Raw genomic sequence first — 22,197 nt, forward strand, 5'->3', positions numbered from 1 at the left:
TTGGAAATAGGTAAATTTCAAAATATCACTGTCCTGGTCACAAAAGCAAAGTTTGTGGGGAATAATAGCCATTTTCTATACTTTTGAGGCATAAGCAATTAGGAAATAACACTTACTACCCAGGAACAAAAATTGTGTTACATAGTGTAATATGCAAATAATCCTTGAGTTCAATAATCATTTAGATTTACAATCCACTAGATACAGAGCACATCAATAGTCAATTACCCTATCAACTAAGCTATTCAGGCTGGAGAAAACAATACCTTTTTGGGATATTTTATTTTATTTGGTATATTATTATTATTATTATTATTATTATTATTATTATTATTAGTTTATTTAGCAGGTGCCTTTATCCAAGCCGACTTACAGAGACTAGGGTGTGTGAACTATGCATCAGCTGCAGAGTCATTTACAACTACGTCTCACCCGAAAGACAGAGCACAAGGAGGTTAAGTGACTTGCTCAGGGTCACACAATGAGTCAGTGGCTGAGGTGGGATTTGAACCAGGGACCTCCTGGTTACAAGCCCTTTTCTTTAACCACTGGACCACACAGCCTCCTAGATATATATATATATATATATACAGTACTGTGCAAAAGTTTTAGTCAGGTGTGAAAAAATGCTGTAAAGTAAGAATGCTTTCAAAAATAGACATGTTAATAGATTATATTTATCAATTAACTAAATGCAAAGTGAGTGAACAGAAGAAAAATCTAAATCAAATCCATATTTGGTGTGACCACCCTTTGCCTTCAAAACAGCAGCAATTCTTCTAGGTACACTTGCACAAAGTCAGGGATTTTGTAGGCATATAATCAGGTGTATGATTAAACAATTATAGCAAACAGGTGCTAATGATCATCAATTCAATATGTAGGTTGAAACACAATCATTAACTGAAACAGAAACAGCTGTGTAGGAGGAATAAAACTGGGTGAGGCACAGCCAAACTCAGCTAACAAGGTGAGGTTGCTGAAGACAGTTTACTGTCAAAAGTCATACACCATGGCAAGACTGAGCACAGCAACAAGACACAAGGTAGTTATACTGCATCAGCAAGGTCTCTCCCAGGCAGAAATTTCAAGGCAGACAGGGGTTTCCAGATGTGCTGTCCAAGCTCTTTTGAAGAAGCACAAAGAAACGGGCAACGTTGAGGACCGTAGACGCAGTGGTCGGCCAAGGAAACTTACTGCAGCAGATGAAAGACACATCATGCTTACTTCCCTTTGCAATCGGAAGATGTCCAGCAGTGCCATCAGCTCAGAATTGGCAGAAAACAGTGGGACCCTGGTACACCCATCTACTGTCCCGAGAAGTCTGGTCAGAAGTGGCCAAAAAGCCATACCTCCGACGTGGAAACAAGGCCAAGAGACTCACCTATGCACGAAAACACAGGAACTGGGGTGCAGAAAAATGGCAGCAGGTGCTCTGGACTGATGAGTCAAAATTTGAAATATTTGGCTGTAGCAGAAGACAGTTTGTTTGCCGAAGGGCTGGAGAGTGGTACACGAATGAGTGTCTGCAGGCAACAGTGAAGCATGGTGGAGGTTCCTTAAAAGTTTGGGGCTGCATTTCTGCAAATGGAGTTGGGGATTTGGTCAGAATTAATGGTCTCCTCAATGCTGAGAAGTACAGGCAGATACTTATCTATCATGCAATACCATCAGGGAGGCATCTGATTGGCCCCAAATCTATTCTGCAGCATGACAACGACCCCAAACATACAGCAAAAGTCATTAAGAACTATCTTCAGCGTAAAGAAGAACAAGGAGTCCTGGAAGTGATGGTATGGCCCCCACAGAACCCTGATCTCAACATCATCGAGTCTGTCTGGGATTACATGAAGAGAGAGAAGCAACTGAGGCTGCCTAAATCCACAGAAGAACTGTGGTTAGTTCTCCAAGATGTTTGGGCCAACCTACCTGCTGAGTTCCTTCAAAAACTGTGTGCAAGTGTACCTAGAAGAATTGATGTTGTTTTGAAGGCAAAGGGTGGTCACACCAAATATTGATTTGATGTAGATTTTTCTTCTGTTCACTCACTTTGCATTTTGTTAATTGATAAATATAAACTATTAACATGTCTATTTTTGAAAGCATTCTTACTTTACAGCATTTTTTCACACCTGCCTAAAACTTTTGCAAAGTATTGTATATATATACACACACACACACACATACACAGTAGTAACAATGTGCAAATATTACCCACGAATATAACTGACTGAAGACGCTTAATGTTACCTTTTTGTCCATCTTTGTCATAAACTTTAATGTGGACCACCCCTGCAGTTTTATTCCTCAATACGACTGGGTTTCTCCCATCTTTCTTGTTTACAGTGCCAAACTGAGCTGAATTTTCATCTGCCCACCAAAGTTTGTCACCTGAAAAAGAAAATAACACATTTAGGTGTCTAGTAAAAATAAATGTCATTAGTCATGTTCATTATAATAAAACATTTAATTTCAATACACATGTATAAATATACAATTGCTTTATTTTGTTATTAAGTCAATACTATCAACTTCATTCAATTGCTTGACTGCCTTCAAAGAAGGTTGTCAGTTTTCTTTTTCCCCATTTGATTGGGAGAACAACTACCTAGTGGAACATTATAGATTAAATAAAGTACATACATACAGGATTAATTCAGTATTCATGATAATTAGTTAATTAATCATTCATAATACAGTTTAAACAGAACACAGGGAGAAACAAGTCACGTTTCACATGGGTTCACTTCTAAATTCAACACAGGTTTGACTTCTTCAAGAAACTCCAAACTCCTTACCCCCTAATCCTGCCCTATTGCTTCCACTTGTAGAGTGAGGTCAGGCTGCCAGCTTGGCCTGTTATTAATCACTAACAAACACTCCCTAGTGATGTAACCCAGTGCAACCCAATACAACACAATAAAACATAACTAAAACATGATGGAACCATCACTCTTGGCATATGTTTGATGGCGAAACCACTGGGAATATTGATGTCAGTTTTGATCCTGGGCTTTCTTTTGATGCTCATAGTGTGTTGTTATCAAGGTTTCCATGTATCATTTTAGAACAATTTCTAGGATTGAGACTGCTCTTAAAGGCCCCTACCCTACTATTCAAAATACACCTGCTTCCTTTCTACTTGCTAAAGATATATTTTGTAATATCCAGTCTGCAAGGAATGAAGGAATCTTAGCGTCGCATAACCACATCACTAACAAGAAACACAGCATTGTAAACAGTTCCCTATTTGCATATTAAGTGGATCAACTGATACACTAGATATTTAATGTATACAGATCAATGTACATATTCAGTAGCACTACAAGAACAAAAAACATGAGTAGGATATTCATATATTATTGCAGGGGCAGGGGAACTGGGCCTAATAACAGAGTGGATGTTTTGACAAGGTCTCGAGATGTCTGCACCCTTAGGGAACTGAAATAGATCTGTCAAAGGTAGGGATTTCATTCATGTGCAGCATTCAAGGAACTGTGATCCTGGTGGTGTGAGCCACTACCGTATCTATATGGGCAGAGAGGCAGCAGAGCACATCAGTTTCAAACTAGTAGGGGATGAGTTTTTTGCAGACCCATGGATAGGTTACAGCTCAGGTAAGGTTGTGAGTAATTCAGCTGCAGCATCTGACAGATGGCCTAGCAGTGTCAATTTTAGTTTCAGCCTGTGGCAGCACAGGGCAGAGTAGACAGCAAACTTAATTATAATTATATGTACCTCTCAAGTAGATTTTTAATCAATTGAACCAGCAAACCCTTCCAGAATCCTATTTCTATAATACTTAAAAGAAAAATAATGGTATTTTCAATAATAAATATATCTAGAGGTGCCAGGGAACAGAAAGCTAAGAAATAAATTATTTATTTAAGATCTGTGGACTTTATTTCCTATACAAGACATTTTGGGGTTCAGAGGTTGATTACATATTAATATTAACTGCAAATGAAGAATGTGCTTTCATTTTGAGATTTAAAGAACATACAGTTTCATTTATCATGATGATGTATTATTTCAAGAGCTTACAATGTGAAGAAAAAATAAAATAATTAATACCGCCTGTACAATTCCCCCTAGAAATCATTTGATATAGAAAAAAGCAACCCAATTACCAATGTATAATAGCTGTCCTAGTGAATTATATTTTTGAACTCTTTTTTATATGTACATGTCTGAATTACTCATATTTCTAACATGATGAAGTGTGCACGTGAATGTGAAGAGATATTTAAATCATACTGTCACACAGCAAGAGTCCCCTGCTGCATTACAATATACTAATGAAAACACCATTTAAAAATAAATGTATACCTGGTCATAGAGAGAGGATATTTTCCAGTTTATGGGGGGTAAATTAACTTCTCTAATTACTCCCAACAACACAGGTGAAGAAAGCACCACATTATGCCTCTAATGCTATTACTAGCATGCAATTGTATTAAATCACCTGCCCATTTTACATTGATGCTGTGGAAAAAAAAAATCAATTGACCTTACAAAAAAGACACCTTGCAGACACCAGGACTGAACACAAGCCTCTTTAATATAGGCTGCAACTAAAACGAAAAAAGAAGAAAAAAGAGATGAACAGCACCATGAAATAAGACCCACTTTTCAACACAAACAGTATTTCTTTGGATTCTAAGATCTACTCCATGCTTATAATTGATGTCAGTAGGGTTTTAAATCTGCCAAGCGCAGCATTGATTCTGCCTTCTCTACCACTACTTTGTAATAGTGTACAAATGGCTCAATGTGTCAGTAAGCAGTATTTTATGTATAAGGGGATGCTACACACTGTAGCTCTTTTAAGACAAGCACACTCTCACTGTACACTGACTGTTAATCATTCCAGTTGAACCACTATTACTTATATCTATGTCTTATTTTTATTTTTATTTTTTTAAATTACCTAGCCTTACCTACCAGAACATGCCATGCCAGTTTTACATCAGGCCACGTGTACCCTGAATAAATGGCGTTACAGTGGTGGGTGACACTGAAGAATCCCCTTTTCAGAAATGATGCATTCCCCCAATGAATCTTACTTGTGATTATTTGCCGCTAAACCAGGGGTTCTCAAACCTGGTCCTGGGGACCCCCCTGTGTCTGCTGGTTTTCATTCCAACTGAGCTCTCAATCACTTAACTAAAACCTTAGCTGAACCAATAATGTGCTTAATTAGATCTTTTTAAACAGTTGCAGAGTTCAAGTTACTAATAAAATATAACTTGAATTCTGCAACTATTTAAGAGCTGAAAACAAGTAAATAGGTGTAATTAAGTAAACTATCAGTTTAATTAAGGGTATATTTAAATAATTGAGAGCTGTTGGAATGAAAACCAGCAGACACAGGTGGTCCCCAGGACTATGAGAAGCCCCGCACTAAACCATCCAAAGGAAGGAGGCATTTGCCACTTCTATAATGAATAAGTTTCAATATTCCTGGAAATGCATCCTCAATTAAACCCTAAACTATGTTGTGATATTTGATTCTTTACTTAAGGGTACGCTAAATGTTTTTCCAGGAATATGAGGATGTCATTTTTTTTTTTTTTCACAGCCTAAGCAATGCTTGGTTCCATGCACATACATGTAAACAAGTGGATATGAGAGATGTCTTATGGCACAATGGACTGTTTTAAAAATTGATATTACAATCCTTCTGGCTTTAATACTGCTATTTCCCTCTTCCTCCAAAATTACACTTAAATTCATATTGCATGTTCTCTAAAATTGAACATTTGAATGCTTACTAGAACATGAAAAGGTGATATTGTTAAGAAGATTGTGTGCCATATCCCTTTTTGGAAGATAAGCACCGTGCACTTCCCTGTACTGCTCTCCTGATTGCCTACCGCAGCCACTCGAACCTGTGTACCCACCCCGGTGTATGCTTTCCGACTGTGTATGGTAGTGCCGGCTTGCCCCCACCTGGGAGTGTAGCCGCGCATTCTACCAGAGGGTTGGCTATATCTTGGGCCCTCTTCAGAGGGGCCTCGCTGACGGATATCTGTACTGCGGCTAGCTGGGCTATGCCGCATACTTTCTCCAGGTTCTATTGCCTCAATTTGATAGATTGCCTTCATTAGGTACGAGGGTCCTTGAGGTTGCACGCTCATACCGCTAACCTTGGGTTATGCGATTCTGATGAGTCCCTCATATGCTGCCGTTCCTTCTCCCTTGCAATGACTCTGGTATACTTTCCCCTAAGTAATGCTTTGGTGGTAATCTGCGAATTGAAAGGGAACGTTAGGTTACTTACCGTAACCCTGGTTCCCTGAAAGAGAAGACGACCACCAACCAGCAAGGTCGCATCAGTCACCCTCATGGGTTCAATGTAAAAGGAGAACGTGGCTTCCGTGGGATGACTGTTTAATCCCTTGGTAGGCGGGATCGAGGACGTCACCCCAGGAAGGGGCCTATCGACAGCTCTGATATAAAGAGCTTAGTGAATACCTGCCAATAGGAGGCATATCCCATAAGTAAATATTTTGGTGGTCGTCTTCTCTTTCAGGAACCAGGGTTACGGTAAGTAACCTAACGTTATCATTATCATAGGAATTCCGGTCCCTTTATCTTTTAAAGTCACAGCTCATTAAATTGCTAACTCCAATAGTGCAAGTTCATGTCTTGAAGTAACATTAAAAAATATGCAGGCCATGCTGATGTTATTAAATGGATAGAATGCATCCCCGATAATGAGCCTGTTTCAACCACTAATTAAAATCTTGTTCCTGAAAATGAACTTCAGTATGCACTGCAGTTGTACAGTTATCAATTTAAGTGGGTAATTAGCATGTGGAAACGCTGTGCAGTGGGAAACGTCAAATTTAATGTAACATTAAATTGCTTTATTTCCATCACATATTATTCTTCTGAGATCTCTACTTGGGTTTAACACCTACTTTCGATTGGCCATAAGGTTTCATTAATGGTTATGCAGGTACTTGAGGATGACAACTGTGTACTTAGCGTGGGGCACACTGCTCAAATGTGTCTTGATCTAAAAAAATATCACACAAATGTCCTATAATGGCCTATTGTTTCTGAAGCTTGTCCAATCTTTTACTATACGATATTTAGCAACAATTACCATGAACTTTAGTAAAGCAAGCCTTACAATTTCCAACTAGCAATGATTTAAAAAAAGAAAAAAAAAAAACACTGCACAAAAACAAGGGTTTGCAAAATTATACTGATTTGTAAACCTACAGTACACTTGTACTTAATAATGGTTTACCTTCCCAAATATGTTGATTATCAGTTTACAACTGCAACATTTATGTAGCCTACATATAAAGCTTACAGTGTGTTATCCCATAACTGTTTATTGTATGTCAAACACATGAATGTTTACAATTAATTTACTAATAAATAATAATTAAGCCAGACATGCACATTTGTACTCGCCCTGGGTAACTGTGAGTACATTTATTATTCGGTTGACCAGTAGAAAGACACTACAGGCACCAAATGCGTTGTGGTTCTGGTAACCTAACCAACCCTATATTTTACTGCTGCAACTAAACACTACCGTTACCTAAACTCACATATTATTACATGAAAAATAGAATAAAGTAGAATAAATAACTAGCTTTTTCAAAAGTTTGCTGGATGACTTTTCATTGCTCATCGCACCTCACCGGCCATCCTTTACCTATGGGCAAGTAAACTTCCACTGCTTTGTGCAAGGCTGCATTAGGGTACACTCAAAATGAATAATGATTTTTAACAGTTTAGTTATTAGTCATTGTATAGTTATAAAAAACACAATTATAGTCTTGGTTTACTGTGCATGATTTCTATATTTATTAACATTAACAACATTACATCAACATTGCATTTTGAACTGATTTACAACAAGTATATTTATTATTGGTTACAATATAGTTAGGGCTTCTGATTTTCGGTTTTAACCGATAAAACCCGATAAAACACCTCTGATACAAAAAAAAGAAATTGGTGGCTAGCCAATAAAAAACGGAAAACACCGGAAAAACTGTGGAAATGGTTAATCAATTCACGCTGACTTTACCCTATTCCCATTAAAAAATAAAACCTACTACAAAAATAATAATAAATACATTTCCCAGTACTGCTGGGCAATGTCTTGCCTTCCTGACTTGCATCTATCATTGATTCGTTCTCAATACTTTAAACCCGCCCCAACTACTGAATGACAGCACATTCCTACATTTTTATTGGAGACTCCGCTTGCGAGATTTAAAACGAGATTACAATCAGGATGGAGGCTTGTTAGCAGGATTTCAAGCTGTATTACAGTTAAGATACAGAGGATTTAAAACAGAATTGTGGCAAAATGTACAAAAATGCCTTCACACAAAAACCCAGAAGAATGTGCCCATGACCATAAGGATTTTGTTGTGGAAGACAGCAATGGAAAGAAGGTGCAACTTAAGTGTGCAAGTACTGTCGAGTTACTATTATACATATTTTGACAGAAAAAAAGAACGCTCAAGCATTTTGGAAAGTAACCGAAAACACTAATTTCAACAGTATATAAAAAAGGAAAGCCCCCAAAAAAACGATTTACATAAAACTAAAAAATAGCTAAAAATAAGCACCGAAAAATACAATTAATAAAACCTGAAAAACAGAAGCCCTAAATATAGTTAATCTATTGTTATAGTGCAAAAATTAAACACTATGTCTTGCTTGTTTATTTAAATATCGGCTTTGTATAAATTAATTACAAGAAGTCCTTAGTGAAATTTTAGCTTCTATCAGACAGCTAATTATAAAATAACAAAAATATATTTCATGTGATACAGAATATAAGTGTTATACTACATAACGACAGGTTACGGATGTAAATCTGGTTCCCTGAAAGAGAAGATGACCGCCAAAACAATACTTTTGGGATATGCCTGCTTGTCAGGTATTTACTGAGCATTTTATATCAAAGCTGCCGATAGGACCCTCTGTGGTGTGACGTCCTCGGTCCCGCCTCCTGAGGTAATAAATAGTCACTGCACGGAGACTTCAGTCTCTTTTGCACTGAACCCGCGAATGCGAGTGATGCGACCTCGCAAGGTTGGCGGTCATCTTCTCTTTCAGGGAACCGGGGTTACATCCGTAACCTATTGTTCCCTTTCAATTCGAAGGTGACCACCAAAATAATACTTTTGGGAAAGTATACCAAAGCCGTCGTGAGGGAGAATGAGCGGACAGCATATGAGGGACATCTCGCTACTGTCACCTAGTATTGGTGGTGTGAGCGTGCAACATCAAGGACTCTAGTGCCTATTGAAGGCACAGAGGGATCTAAGACATTAAGTCGGTAGAACCTGGCAAATGTATGCAGGGTAGTCCAGCTAGCCGCATTACATATATCGGTCAATGAGGCACCTCTAAAGAGGGCCCATGATGTAGCCACACCTCGGGTAGAATACGCGGCCACCCTCCCAGGTGGAGGTAGGCTGGCATTAGTATACGCAGTCGAAACTGTGTCCACAATCCAATGGGACAGTCGCTGCTTAGAGAGGGCTTGACCTCGGGTCCTTTCACCATGACAAACAAAGAGCTGATGAGACTGACGCAGCGCTCTCGTTCTATCCACATAACCTCTCAATGCCCGGACCGGGCAGAGGGAATTCAATTGCCTATCCGACTCCTCCGCAAAGGGAGGGGGATGGAAAGTCTCTGGTTCCACTGACTGATTCAAGTGAAAAGCTGTAATCACCTAAGGAAGGAAAGCAGGGTTTGTGCGCAAGGATACCATTGCCATTGTCCCAAATACGCATACAGGAACTGTGCACGGACAGTGTCTGTAGCTCACTGACCCGCTTAGCGGAGGTGATAGCTAACAGAATGGCTGTCTTCATAGAAAGATATTTAAACTCAATCGAATGTATGAACGGCTCAAATTCAGTTTGTCTTTTTTTTTTTAATATCCTACCAAAGCAAACGTGGAGCTGTTAACATACGAGTTTGCAAGTTAAAAGTGTTTGGCTGAAGTTAAACCTGAAAATGTGATTTTAATATTGTTTACCTATTGTTTGCATAGATTGTTTTTCATGAGTAATGCAAGATGCCAAAAAAGTTATTTCCCATGTATTTTCCAAAAATAAAAGTATAGCTCTGCTATGCCTCTGAAATAAATTCTTGCATATCAAGATCTTCATAAAAGGTCTGCAAAATGGTCAGTAGAATCATATATATATATATATATATATATATATATATATATATATATATATATATATATATATATATTAAGGGCTTTTTTAAGGACTTTTAAAAAGCAAAAACATAATTGTATTGTTTCTACTTTTTGTTTTTCAGAGCACCTCAGGCAATGGACATATTATGTACAACTTCTCCACCAAGGTAAGGGAATGCTTCTCCACCTCTTTGGGAGCTAGTGTACACGTTGCCATGACCATAACAATATGTTTTTCTGTTTTGATTAGATCCGTTGAAAAACCTTTCTCCAAGGTAAGCCTACGTTATAGTCTGAAATTTAATTGAAAAGTTCACAAAGTAGAATAACATTCCTTCTTTGTATCTAACCAATATGTTCTATTACTAAATGCCAAATTCGGTTTGTCTTTTGCATTTAAAATGCTTGGAATTCAAAAGCTGTTATGTTATGAAACCACATATTAAAATAGTAATGAATTTCATGTAGTAGAAACTTTACTAGAGCTGCTTATTTAGCTTGTTTGACTTCCAAAAAACAATAACTGCCAAAATAGAGGTACAACATGCATGTTCATTCATGTTATTTATGTACACATATAAGATCTATATTATGTGAGTACGCATTGGCTTATAATTGTAGATTGTTTTCATGTTAGCCAATAAATACTGAAGCGGTAGTCTAAAATGCAAACTGCATGAATCAGAGCACCCCATAATGCACATTGGTTGACCTATTTTTATTGATCTCAGGAAAACACATGAAGAGCCATTAAGAGCAGTCCATGAGTGCATTGAAGGAAGGATATGAAATAGGAGAGGAACTACCAGGTGGGGATTTCATTTTTTTTTTTTACAATTGATCATTTGATTAAAACAAGATAAACTTGAGGCGATTTTACAATAAACCAACAAGCTGGCTGTTATGTAAGAGATATGCATAAACTATATTTGTTGCGACTGCCAGAAATAAATAGAACATATCTATGCTGCAAAAAGTAATTTTAGTTGTGTCCTGAAAAGTGTGTGCGTGTGTGTTTTTTTTATATTTTTCTCCCACAGAGTCTAATTCACAAGGGATACAAGTACTACACAAAAGAAAATGGATCAGAGTCTGAATGGAATGCTGAGTTAGAGTAAGTACATTTATTAATAAAATGTTAATAAACTGTTGAGGAATATCTCTTACTACTTTATTACTTTGTTAACAACCATATTCCTTTTTTACAATAGGCCATTTCATGCTGTCAATGTAGAACTGACAATGAAGCTAGAAGAGTATGTTAAGGGTGGAAATACTGAACTAGGCTGGATGAGATCACAAGTAAGTCATGACAGCTGAGATTTTTCATTTTTATAACAATAATGTTCCTACCTGTATTTTGTGTAGCATCTGTACAGGTATGGTCATTTGGATTTGTTTTGTAAATGGTTTGCATCTTTGTTTTACATGATTATATTTTACAAACATACTTGCCATGTCAACATTTTTGGTCCTTCATTTCTAACCCTTAACCCCCCCAAGAGTACAAAGCAAGCTCAAAAACTCTTCACAAGGTGTATTATTTTTAGATGTTGCTGAGTAACTGTCATTATTCATTTATTGCTATTTTTGTTTTATTCAAGTAATAAATGTTTTACTTGGAACAGACTACCAGCTGAACAGAAACATGGTAATATGTAAATGCATTCATATTAATGTTCCTTCATTAAGAAGTTAATAAAATACTGTGAAACTGCCCCTTCCTATCAAAATTACCCTAAAAAGAAACTGAGAAATTATATGAGCTTTCCTTAGTTAAACTGCAGCTCCAAACACCTCTAGGCATAAAATAAGTTTGTGTTTGTTGAATCAAATTTGGATATCAAATATCCATTTTTATGCAAGTATGAGTAAACTTGTTTAACTTGCTATACATTTCTGTAAACGATTTGAGTTAAAATCAGATTTCAGTTGATTTGATAATAAAACAAGGCATTGTTATTCTTCCTGTCAGAGCAGAGCTCTGCTTACAATGAATTATGTGTATTGCAGCAGTGCCAAACATACTGGCGCAATGTCAGAAGAAAGATCAAGGAGGCTGATATTTGGGACTCCGGGTTAAAGAAAGCTAGGAGAAGGAAACTGAAACATGATGTGGGTATCGTGATTTGCAGAAATGTTTCAATGCACTATAGACCATTGTTCATGTTTTTATTACATACAGTACCAGTATGTGAATGATTCATGTGCAGTGTGGCATATAAAGACGGTTAATGACTAAAAATACCATTTGATTTAGCTTTTTCTGTGTGTTTAAAATAACTTCATATCCTTGCAGTAATGAGCAAAACAGTATACGGTGGAGTTTAGCATATGTAAATAAGACAACTGAATACAGACTTACATTTTAAATTGGTGTTTAATCAAACTTATGTCATTGTTTAATCTATATTAAAGAGTGTGGAGTAGTGGTTAGGGCTCTGGACTCTTGACCGGAGGGTTGTGGGTTCAATCCCCAGTGGGGGACACTGCTGTTGTACCCTTGAGCAAGGTACTTTACCGAGATTGCTCCAGTAAAAACCCAACTGTATAAATGGGTAATTGTATGTAAAAATAATGTAATATCTGTATAATGTGAAACAATGTATAATGTGATATCTTGTAACAATTGTAAGTCGCCCTGGATAAGGGCGTCTGCTAAGAAATAAATAATAATAATAATAATAATTAAAATCCCTTATTGAACATTTGTAACATAGGTGCTTTAATTATATTTTAAAATACATCGGTTTAGAACAGAAACATTTATATACAAACTAATATTTAGCTATACAACAGTATTTAGCTTTACAAGAGTATTTAAAACAATTTCAGCTGTTTTCACAGACCCAGATCAGCTTTAATATAACCTACCAAAATCTACATTATAGTCCAAGATTAGTACTAACCACAGTCTGTGAAACTGCCATTAGCTAGTATGACTTGAAATTTGCATGCAGCAATGCTTTTAGGGAACATTGTTTTCCTGCAAATGCTGGTTACCTTTTGATTATTCTTGAAATGTATTTGTGTTTTTTATATATAAAAATCTTTGTGAATAATATATATGTATATATATATATGTATATATATATATATATATATATATATATGTAAGGTATAAACCACGATGGGCCATGCAGTTCCGATGATATATACCCAGAAGTGGTATATATCATCGGAACCACACGGCCCAAAGTGGTTTATACTGCTTATAACACGGCTGACTGTCATTTGTGGGAAGAAAAATAATTAAAATAATTAAAACACAATTAAATTAAGACAAAACCAGAAACTTTTATTGTGTACACATCCGCAGTGTAATATAGTCCCAAATTTAATGTAATTTAATTCATTGTTCACTTATTAAAAATAAATTGCACATGTTCATTTATTGTGAATTTCTGCATTGAAAGTGCCATCTCACCAGAAATTAGAGGACTGAGCACAAGCTGTGATGATGGGCGGAGTTTCAAATGACACTAAGGATGTAAGCAGAGCAGCTGCGATGGAGCCGGATCTTGAAGTGAGTTTGTTATCCCGTTATATAAGAGGCACACATATTGTAGTACGTTTCCATCCTTTTGGATCTTAAAATATGTTTTTGTTAGTTGTCGGACACCCTCGCGTCCAAGTCGTGCTAGATTAAGTTGACGATCGAACCAGACTTTATGCGCCAATCCGACCGCAGGGGACAGTACCTCAGTTTCCTGCAGACAAGCCGGTAATTCGGGGGGTGGTGTCTGGCCTTGTCTTTACCTGCTTTTCTAAGAGTTTTCCTGACTGACAGGAATACATTATTGCTGGTTTTAAACTCGCTGTCAGCAGAGATGTTAAAACTTCTACTGTTAAAATATGTATTTAGTCCAGCTCAGCATTATAAAGTTGGAGACAGAATACTGAAAACTGGAGTTCAACTTCTTGCACTAGCATAAAATTCCCTTAATGTTGCTGAGATTTTTTGGACTTCTTTCCTTAAAATGAATGTCCATATTTTTTTCTTTAAGTACATTAACCAGCCCATGCTGTATTTTTTTGTGTGTGTGTTTTTTTCAGTTTTTCTTTTTTTCTATTTCATTTAGCTGTTCCTCATCTACTGTTATGTGTCTACTCTTGCTGGTGAACTTATTTTATTTATTTATTTTTTTCAGATGGACTGCTGTCTTCACTCAGAAAGTTGGTGTTGTACCAGTTATGTGGAGTTTCATCCCCAAATATATTAAAGGAAATAGGTAGAATGTCACTCATTTTTGGCTGTGGTTTTGTAACTAACAACAAATAAAATGTCAGTTTGTTATGGAATTTAGAATGTAGTAGTACGTAGTGATTTATTCAGTGTGAAGCGGCTCATTAGTATGCAAGCTGTGCAAAACGCTATATATATGCACAATCATGTGATGCTGTTTAACCAATCATAAGTTGTTATTTTTCCAAGCTGTGTTTTTTATATATATATATATATATATATATATATATATATATATATATATATATATATAGGGAGCAGATAAGAGCAAGTGAAGCGCATTTAAGGAAGGGTAATAAGTGTCCAGAGGGAAAAGAGGAGTTCTACAGGTGCTGTCTGAAGAGGTAAGTCTTGAGGAGGCGCCAGAAGATGGTCAGGGAGGGTGGAGAAGGAGCGGGCTCTGGAGGCAGGGGAGCATAGAGGAGGTAGAGCCAGTCTTCTAGTGCAGGAGGAGCGGAGAGGTCGAATGGGGGTGTAGGGAGAGATGAAGGTCTGGAGGTAGCTGGGTGCAGTCTGGTCAAGGCATCTGTAGGCGTGTACAAGAGTCTTGAACTGGATGCGAGCGGTGATCGTGAGCCAGTGGAGTGAGCGGGAGAAGCGAGGCAGAGAGAACACCAGGCGAGCAGCGCAGTTCTGGATTTGTAGAGATAAAATCTCCTGAAACTACCACATGTGCCTTTTGCCATTAATATACTAGTTCCAAGATATTAAATCCTTGTTTCTCTTTTCTCAAACAGAGCAATTATTTAGGCTACACCTGATAGTTTACAATCCTTTTCCTTCCATTTTAATTTGAGATTAGTAAAGTGCTGTATCTATATGCATATAATGAGGTCTTAACTGTTACTCTCTTATCTGTGATTGTGATGTAGACATAATGAGTTTTTAAAAGTGATATTAAGTGGAAATGAAAGGGATTTTATTAACAAATAAAAAAAAAACAGTTGTATTCTTTAATTGGGTTTTGTTTGTCTTCAAGTATAATAAGGTTTATTAAAATGTATTTCTAATTAAAGCAAAAGCTAACAAAAACTTTCCCATTGGCCAACTAAAAAATATGTTTTAAAACATTTGCAGGACTATTTTATTTAAATTTGCAGGTGTTGGTACTCTTATCATTCATGTAATTTTTAGAGTTGATATACTACACTTGTTTGTGCTAATTCTAAACTAAAAAGCTTGTAGATGTGTATGAGTTATAAAGCTTTCTTCATAAGTTATAGTGCTATTTCAACCTCCTTGTGTTCCTAGTACAAAATGGGTAAGCACACAGTTCGCAGAGAATACTGTACATGCAAACATTTTAAAACTAACCTTGTAATGGGCACATTTGGTTAAAACAGTCTAAACTGAAAGTACCTGCTTTTGCATATGCCTGCAAAAAATGTAGCATGCAAGAAGTTAGACCAAGAATACAAGTCATACACAAACTGTAAACTGAGTTTTATGTAGTTTTAATAAATAGTTTTATATTTTCGCAAACCTGAAGTATAAATACTTGCTCCAAAACATGGTGTACAAATATGTGTAAACCTTCCGCAAACTTCTGGGTTACAGAATGGTTTACGAACCATGTATTGTTCGTAAACTTCAAGTATAATATTGTTTACTGAGGGTTTACAGGTGATGTAATCCCTTCATTTTTTTGCAGTGAACTCCCTGGAAAATACTCATCATCTTCTAATATCAAGTCTTCTCTGCAGGTATGCCATTCCTGCTTAGCCATATGCTGTCTGTCTGACAGACTCTGCAAGTTTATAGCATAGCTCAAGGGCAAAATGTAACATTCACCCAGGCCTCATGTCACAATTTCTAGGATGAATCATAAATGAGGTTGAATAAAACAAAAAAAAACATAATGCTGCAAACCCAATAGGTATGAAGTAACTTGGTATAATTTCCTTAAGTCAAAAATATTGACTATTTTCCTCTCTCTCTCTCTGTCTCTCTCTCTCTCTCTGTCTCTTCACTATTTATTTATAGTACATACACTGCAGTAAGCATAACTGCTACTGTTGTGTACCGTGTGTTACTGATCAGTAACTTTTGTACTTTACAAATGAATCAACTACATTAAAAAAGAGATTAACTTGTTCAACAAACAACATACATGTCCTTTATGGAAGTCATAATGGCTAAAATGTTCAAAGTTGATAAGTAAAAGAAAAAACAAAGTAACTGCAAACACCAAACTGAACTAAACAGTGTCCTTGTATATTTTGTCAGAAGCTAATGTGTATGTATATATGTATTTCCCGTTTTTGAACACATAATACATATTCCATACGAAATAAAATTCCAGCATTCTAATGGAATAAACTTTTGTGTTAGATTCCAAGTGAGCACCATGCAACGCTCCAAGACATCACATCGCTATTAACCTGGTTTCTCATTGTACTCTGTATGAATAAACTCTAGCATTTGTGTCTTGCCATAAGACCTGCGTATGAGTTTCTGGATTGTAACTTTGAAAAAATCTGTATAGTGCATATGGAAAATTGAAAACAGTGCACTTTAAAAATGTAAGTACTGTTAAAGTACTTTTTTTAAAAACGTGGTTTTGATTAAGCTGCAAGACCAAATTCAGCAAATGCATCACCAAATTAGGCACTGTGAAAAAAGTAGCACTTTAAAATTGGAAACAGGAGCTCACAATGTAAAAGTCTCCAATATTTATGACATTTCTAACAGAGCCTGTTTGTTATAAGACGATAAGTTAAAAAAAATTCTAATAAAATATGTACTATAAATAGGCTTGCTACTATTCGATTTTTATTTTTTTTCCAAATCGAATTTACCGGGTTTTTTTTCAATCTTTACTTTTCAATTCAAGCAGAGAATGGGTGAAATTGACCTTTATGCTTTGAAAAAAAAAAAAACAGACTTTTTATGCCATTGAAAAACGTCTCATTTAGCAAAACCCCTTTATCATATTCAACATGCAACAAAACCATGGTTACCAACATTCTAATTGAAATAACGTTTGGTCACAGCTGAGCTATACATTTACAAGTAAAAATAATATGCACAGAACAAAACGTTAGATAGTTCAACAGAACTAACTTGCACTTATTATTCAGAGTCTGAGCTCCCTCTCTCCTGCTTCAGCACAGTCGGACTCAGAGTCACTGGAAGGCAAGGCAGACGGGCCCACTTGGTCCTGCTGCGGAGCCATCTTCAAATCAAACTAGTAACTGTCACCGTATACCTAAAGCAAAAGCTTACATACACCTTAACCCGCTGATATCAAAGTAGGCGCTTTGAATGACAAGCGCTGTAGCTGGCAAATGAGAGCATTCTAGCACTGCTTCAGTCGACGAGATCTGTCAGAACAGATTAAAACTACAGTACTAATGGAACACTGAGATGACTGACAGCGACTCCCAGCCATTCAAAGCATAACGGAGACACTAAGAAAATAAAAAAATAGCGAGTGTTTTACTGACGTTTATTGCATATAAAATTATTTCAGTCAAAACGCATATTTTGGGGGAATTCGACGTTTAACAAGCTTTACCGACTAATATCAAAAAGTAGCAAGCCTAACTGTAAATAATGATGTATAAAAAAAATAATAATAAAAAAAAAAATCACTATGGAGCCAGAATGGCATGATGTAAGAAATGTAACACCAATATATACCAAAAGGCTTTATAAAAAAATAAAAAAAAAACAGGATTATTCATTGCAATATTTTAGGGAACCTATCATCACAATTCTTAGACAGTCCCTGTATAAATGTGTTAATTAAAAAAAAAGGTCTTTATGTGATACTGAAGCTCAAACTATCTTTAGGGAATGTACGTAAACTGCTAAACCAACAAGCAAGGTCAGGTGAAGAGTGCACAGGGTTATAAGCTATGAAGTAGACAGCCACCCAAGAATAATATTATAACATTTCAGGGAGGTGGGAGAGCCGATAGTCAGTAGGATACTGGCGTATGCAGTGATAATAAGGTCATGCATTGAAGGAGTGAATGTGCATGCAAAAGCCAAATTAACTTAGCACTTTTGTACGGTGGTACAAAAGTGCGAGTTTACTTGCATGTATACACCTGTTTATTAGGCTGACACACCTGGTCAACCCTATCTGTATGTAAACTAAATTTATAATAAAAAAAAAAAAAAGAATGAAATATCAACTTGTTTTTGCCATCCTCTGTATAAACTGGCAATAAAAAATGCATCCCTTTGAGTTTGTTTTACAATAAACCGTAAACTGTTAATGCATTTTAAAAATAATATTTGCCTCAGGAGCAAAAATACATATAAACTATATGGCCACTGATAGATTTCATTTACTAAACAAACCATATTAATTGTGATAGATCTTTCTTGGAAAATACATCATTGTGTGGTTTTGCAGAAGCTGGCTTCTTTGAGTGTAAGGCATTAGTCTTTCTGTCAATTCACATACAAGTTCACATTTAATATATGTGACACAGTCCGAGAGCCTTTTTTATGATTAAATGTTATTGAATTTCAACCCACATTTCTGCATTTACAGCGGGAGATTCTTTCCATCCCTTTAATGCATTATTACAGGTCATTAACCAACCTAATGACAGAATTGCCCCTGACATGCTTTGAAGCCACAGCTATTGCTTTGATGAAATTATTTAGGATATGTTGTGCATAGGGTGCTGTATGATACAAGACCTTGAGTGGTGGAGATCAGCTTGTATCTTACACAGCATCCTATACTATAGTGTTAATAATGAATAGTCAAATAAGACTATGTAAAGCCCCTTTAAAATTATTATTATTTAGCAGACACCTTTATCCAAGGCGACTTACATAGACTAGGGTGTGTGAACTATGCATCAGCTGCAGAGTCACTTACAACTACGTCTCACCCAAAACATGTAGCACAAGGAGGTTAAGTGACTTGCTCAGGGTCACACAGTGAGTCAGTGGCTGAGGTGGGATTTGAAACGGGGACCTCCTGGTTACAAGCCCTTTTCTTTAACCACTGGACCACACAGCCTCCTATACAGTCTATTTTAATTGTATTTATTATGTTTACTTCTTTATTAACTCAATACCTTATCCATCTATTTCTGTTAATACTTTTACCTATTCAGTATTATCCACCTGACCCATTTACTGGTCTTTCCTTTTTGCACACCAAAGGCTTGAGTTTAATGCATATTAGTCTTACAGTACATTCATATCTCTTTGGAAAATCAAGCCCTGGGCCTCTTATCTCTCCTTCTTGCTATCGTCAGCCCTGCTTCCTCACAAGGACATCATGGCAGGCTTTAGGACACTTAGACCTCCTTATAGCAAGTCATTATGGTACCAAATGTATTTAATTCTAGGCTAAATTCAACACGTAAACTATTTAAAAGAAAAATAAAAGGCTGCAACATTTGATGGACTGCTGTTACAGAGTTGAACTGATTCACATTAATAAATATTAATTAATTAATATTAACTCCACACTATTTGGTAGACAGCATCAAGTAAAGAAACACATGTACACCCCTTTGATTTCCAACTTTTGATATCAATAACACATACTGTAGGGTACAATATATTTCTAAAACAATAATAAGGAACGTTTCATTCAATACATGTAAAATATGTACCCATGAAACACAACTAAATCAGCTTTTCAATCATGTTATGTCCTGACAATGTCGTTTTACAAGAGCTTGTCTTAATATAAAACTACTAGCTCCTCTAATGGCAAAATAGACTCACTCAAGGCAAAAATTAATCTTCTCACTTCATTTACAATCAATAGGTACTATCAGCTTTAGTAATATAGCACTCACCCATAACAGCCAGAGCCGTAGCTTTAGTTAATTCTTTCTTCATGGACTCCATAATCTCTAAATTACTACCGTTCAAGTTACATCTATTTATGGTTCTGTTTCCTGAACTGATCCAATACAGCATGTTTGCTGCATAGTCTATCGACAGACCTGTAAAAGAAATATAACATTCAGATTTTTTAAACATTGACATGCCTAATTTAATTTGCAGCAGTGTTTGGCTGCTAGATAACCGATAGCAGTGACGTAATGCAGATCAATTATCTATAGTCAATAGAACATGAACCCTTTGCGGTCCATGTTTAAAAGTATTTTTTTTCACAGTAAAACAGTTTTAAAAGGCAATGCATATCAACAGGACACTCAGTACTGCATCTCCAGCCTGGTCCCACCCCTTGTTCACTGTATTTTTCACATACCTCTTCATAGTCGTGCATACCAATAAATCATCTCCTGATCACTTGTTTTTATCACCAAACTCCTCAATGATGCGATCCAAGTCATTATTTCTCAAAAAGCTCTGCAAATGTCCGTGATATTCTTTGAGCGCTGGATGCAGCAGCAGCTATCTTGTTTGTTTATGTCTGTGTTATCTCTGTGGTACCTGGAGTATGTGTATTGCTCAGATCTGCCCCTTTTTCTTTTCTTTTTTTTTTTGTCTGTTTCTCTCGGCTCCTATCGGTCTCACTCGGCCATTGAATGGTTTTCTCAGCTTTTTATGACCAGATCCCTTTAGTCACAGTTTAAAGCGAGTTTCGAGATTCTTAGAGGTCATCTACCATTGGATTTTGATTAGTTTGAACCAGTAATCAATACAGGAACATATTTTTAAGCCTAATGACTTGGATACATTTATTAGTATTTATTTAAGATTAGACTGCCAAAATCGTTTGTCAAATTGTGTCTACTTATATAATTCTTATAATATTATCATATTGATTACATTTTCATCATAAATAACAGACAATGTTAAATGAGTCTTCAGAATAATTAAAGACATCTTAAGTTCAGTCTTTAAGATGCAGTCAAGAAAGCTGTCCCTAATTATCCTAAAAGTAGGGCTGTTGTTGGCCTTTAGGTGGTATTAATTTTATTTATTCAAATTTATGAGCAAAACTTCTATTATTAGGCTGCAACAATGCATTCATGTCTTCTTGGGGCACAAACGGAATGCTCAAATGAATTGTCTGAAGGGGTTGTGTAATATTTTCACTTCCAAATGTAGTATATTGTATAGAAACTATGATATATTTAATCGGCATTACTATTTCATTTTAAGAATTCCCTCGCCTGCATGATAATAATTGTTGTATTATTGCATACTGACATTTTTGTTCCACAACATATATGGATAAAATGTCAAAAAAGATGACACAAATAAAATACTGCTGGAACAATTCGGTAACAGAAAGTCTAACCTTGGGTTCATATGACAGTTACTGAAAATACACCTTTATAATCTTTTATATATATATATATATAATGTCTTGTGACATGGCAGGAAAAACAAACAAGGATCAAGGACTTCACACACCAATGTGCCAATGTGTTGACCATCTGTAACCAGCGTTCAAGGGCTTCCATCAAAAGACCATGTGCTCCAGGCAGGTTACTTATTAATGAGGCCCCCTCGTCTATTTGATGAGATGACTGATTTATTTTGGTGTGAGGAATGGGGAGGAAATAGCAAATGGAATAGTGTGTGTGTGTGTGTGTGTGTGTGTGTGTGTGTGTGTGTATGTATATAAAATGGGGGGATGGAACTCTGAAAGTGCAGTTATTCTTAGTTGGTAAAACATATATATGTTGAAATAGTCAGAAATAAAAAGGTGACATTCTGTACTTTTGCATCATATATATCTTATATATATATATATGTGAAATCTTGGAAATTTGAATACCAGGGTTGAATGTCAACAAGTCATTTTAACATATAATTTGCGAAAGTTAATTTAAAGACTAATTCT

General features: G+C 36.2%; 1 protein-coding gene across 6 annotated transcripts in view; it reads right to left on the bottom strand.

Annotated features, from left to right (window-relative positions):
- The window catches only part of LOC117426678 (low-density lipoprotein receptor-related protein 1B-like), a 361,324-nt gene that overhangs the window by 120,464 nt on the left and 218,663 nt on the right, over positions 1-22,197 (bottom strand). For all 6 annotated transcript variants that reach the window (XM_059033835.1, XM_059033832.1, XM_059033834.1 and 3 more), the window contains exons 32-33: positions 20,231-20,380; positions 2,251-2,391 (exon numbers count right to left, since the gene is read on the bottom strand). In XM_059033835.1, the coding sequence (XP_058889818.1) occupies positions 2,251-2,391; positions 20,231-20,380 (291 nt within the window). The remainder of the gene's footprint in view (positions 1-2,250; positions 2,392-20,230; positions 20,381-22,197) is intronic.

Source organism: Acipenser ruthenus, chromosome 11 (genome assembly GCF_902713425.1).
Source record: "Acipenser ruthenus chromosome 11, fAciRut3.2 maternal haplotype, whole genome shotgun sequence".
Classification (NCBI taxonomy): Eukaryota; Metazoa; Chordata; class Actinopteri; order Acipenseriformes; family Acipenseridae; genus Acipenser; species Acipenser ruthenus.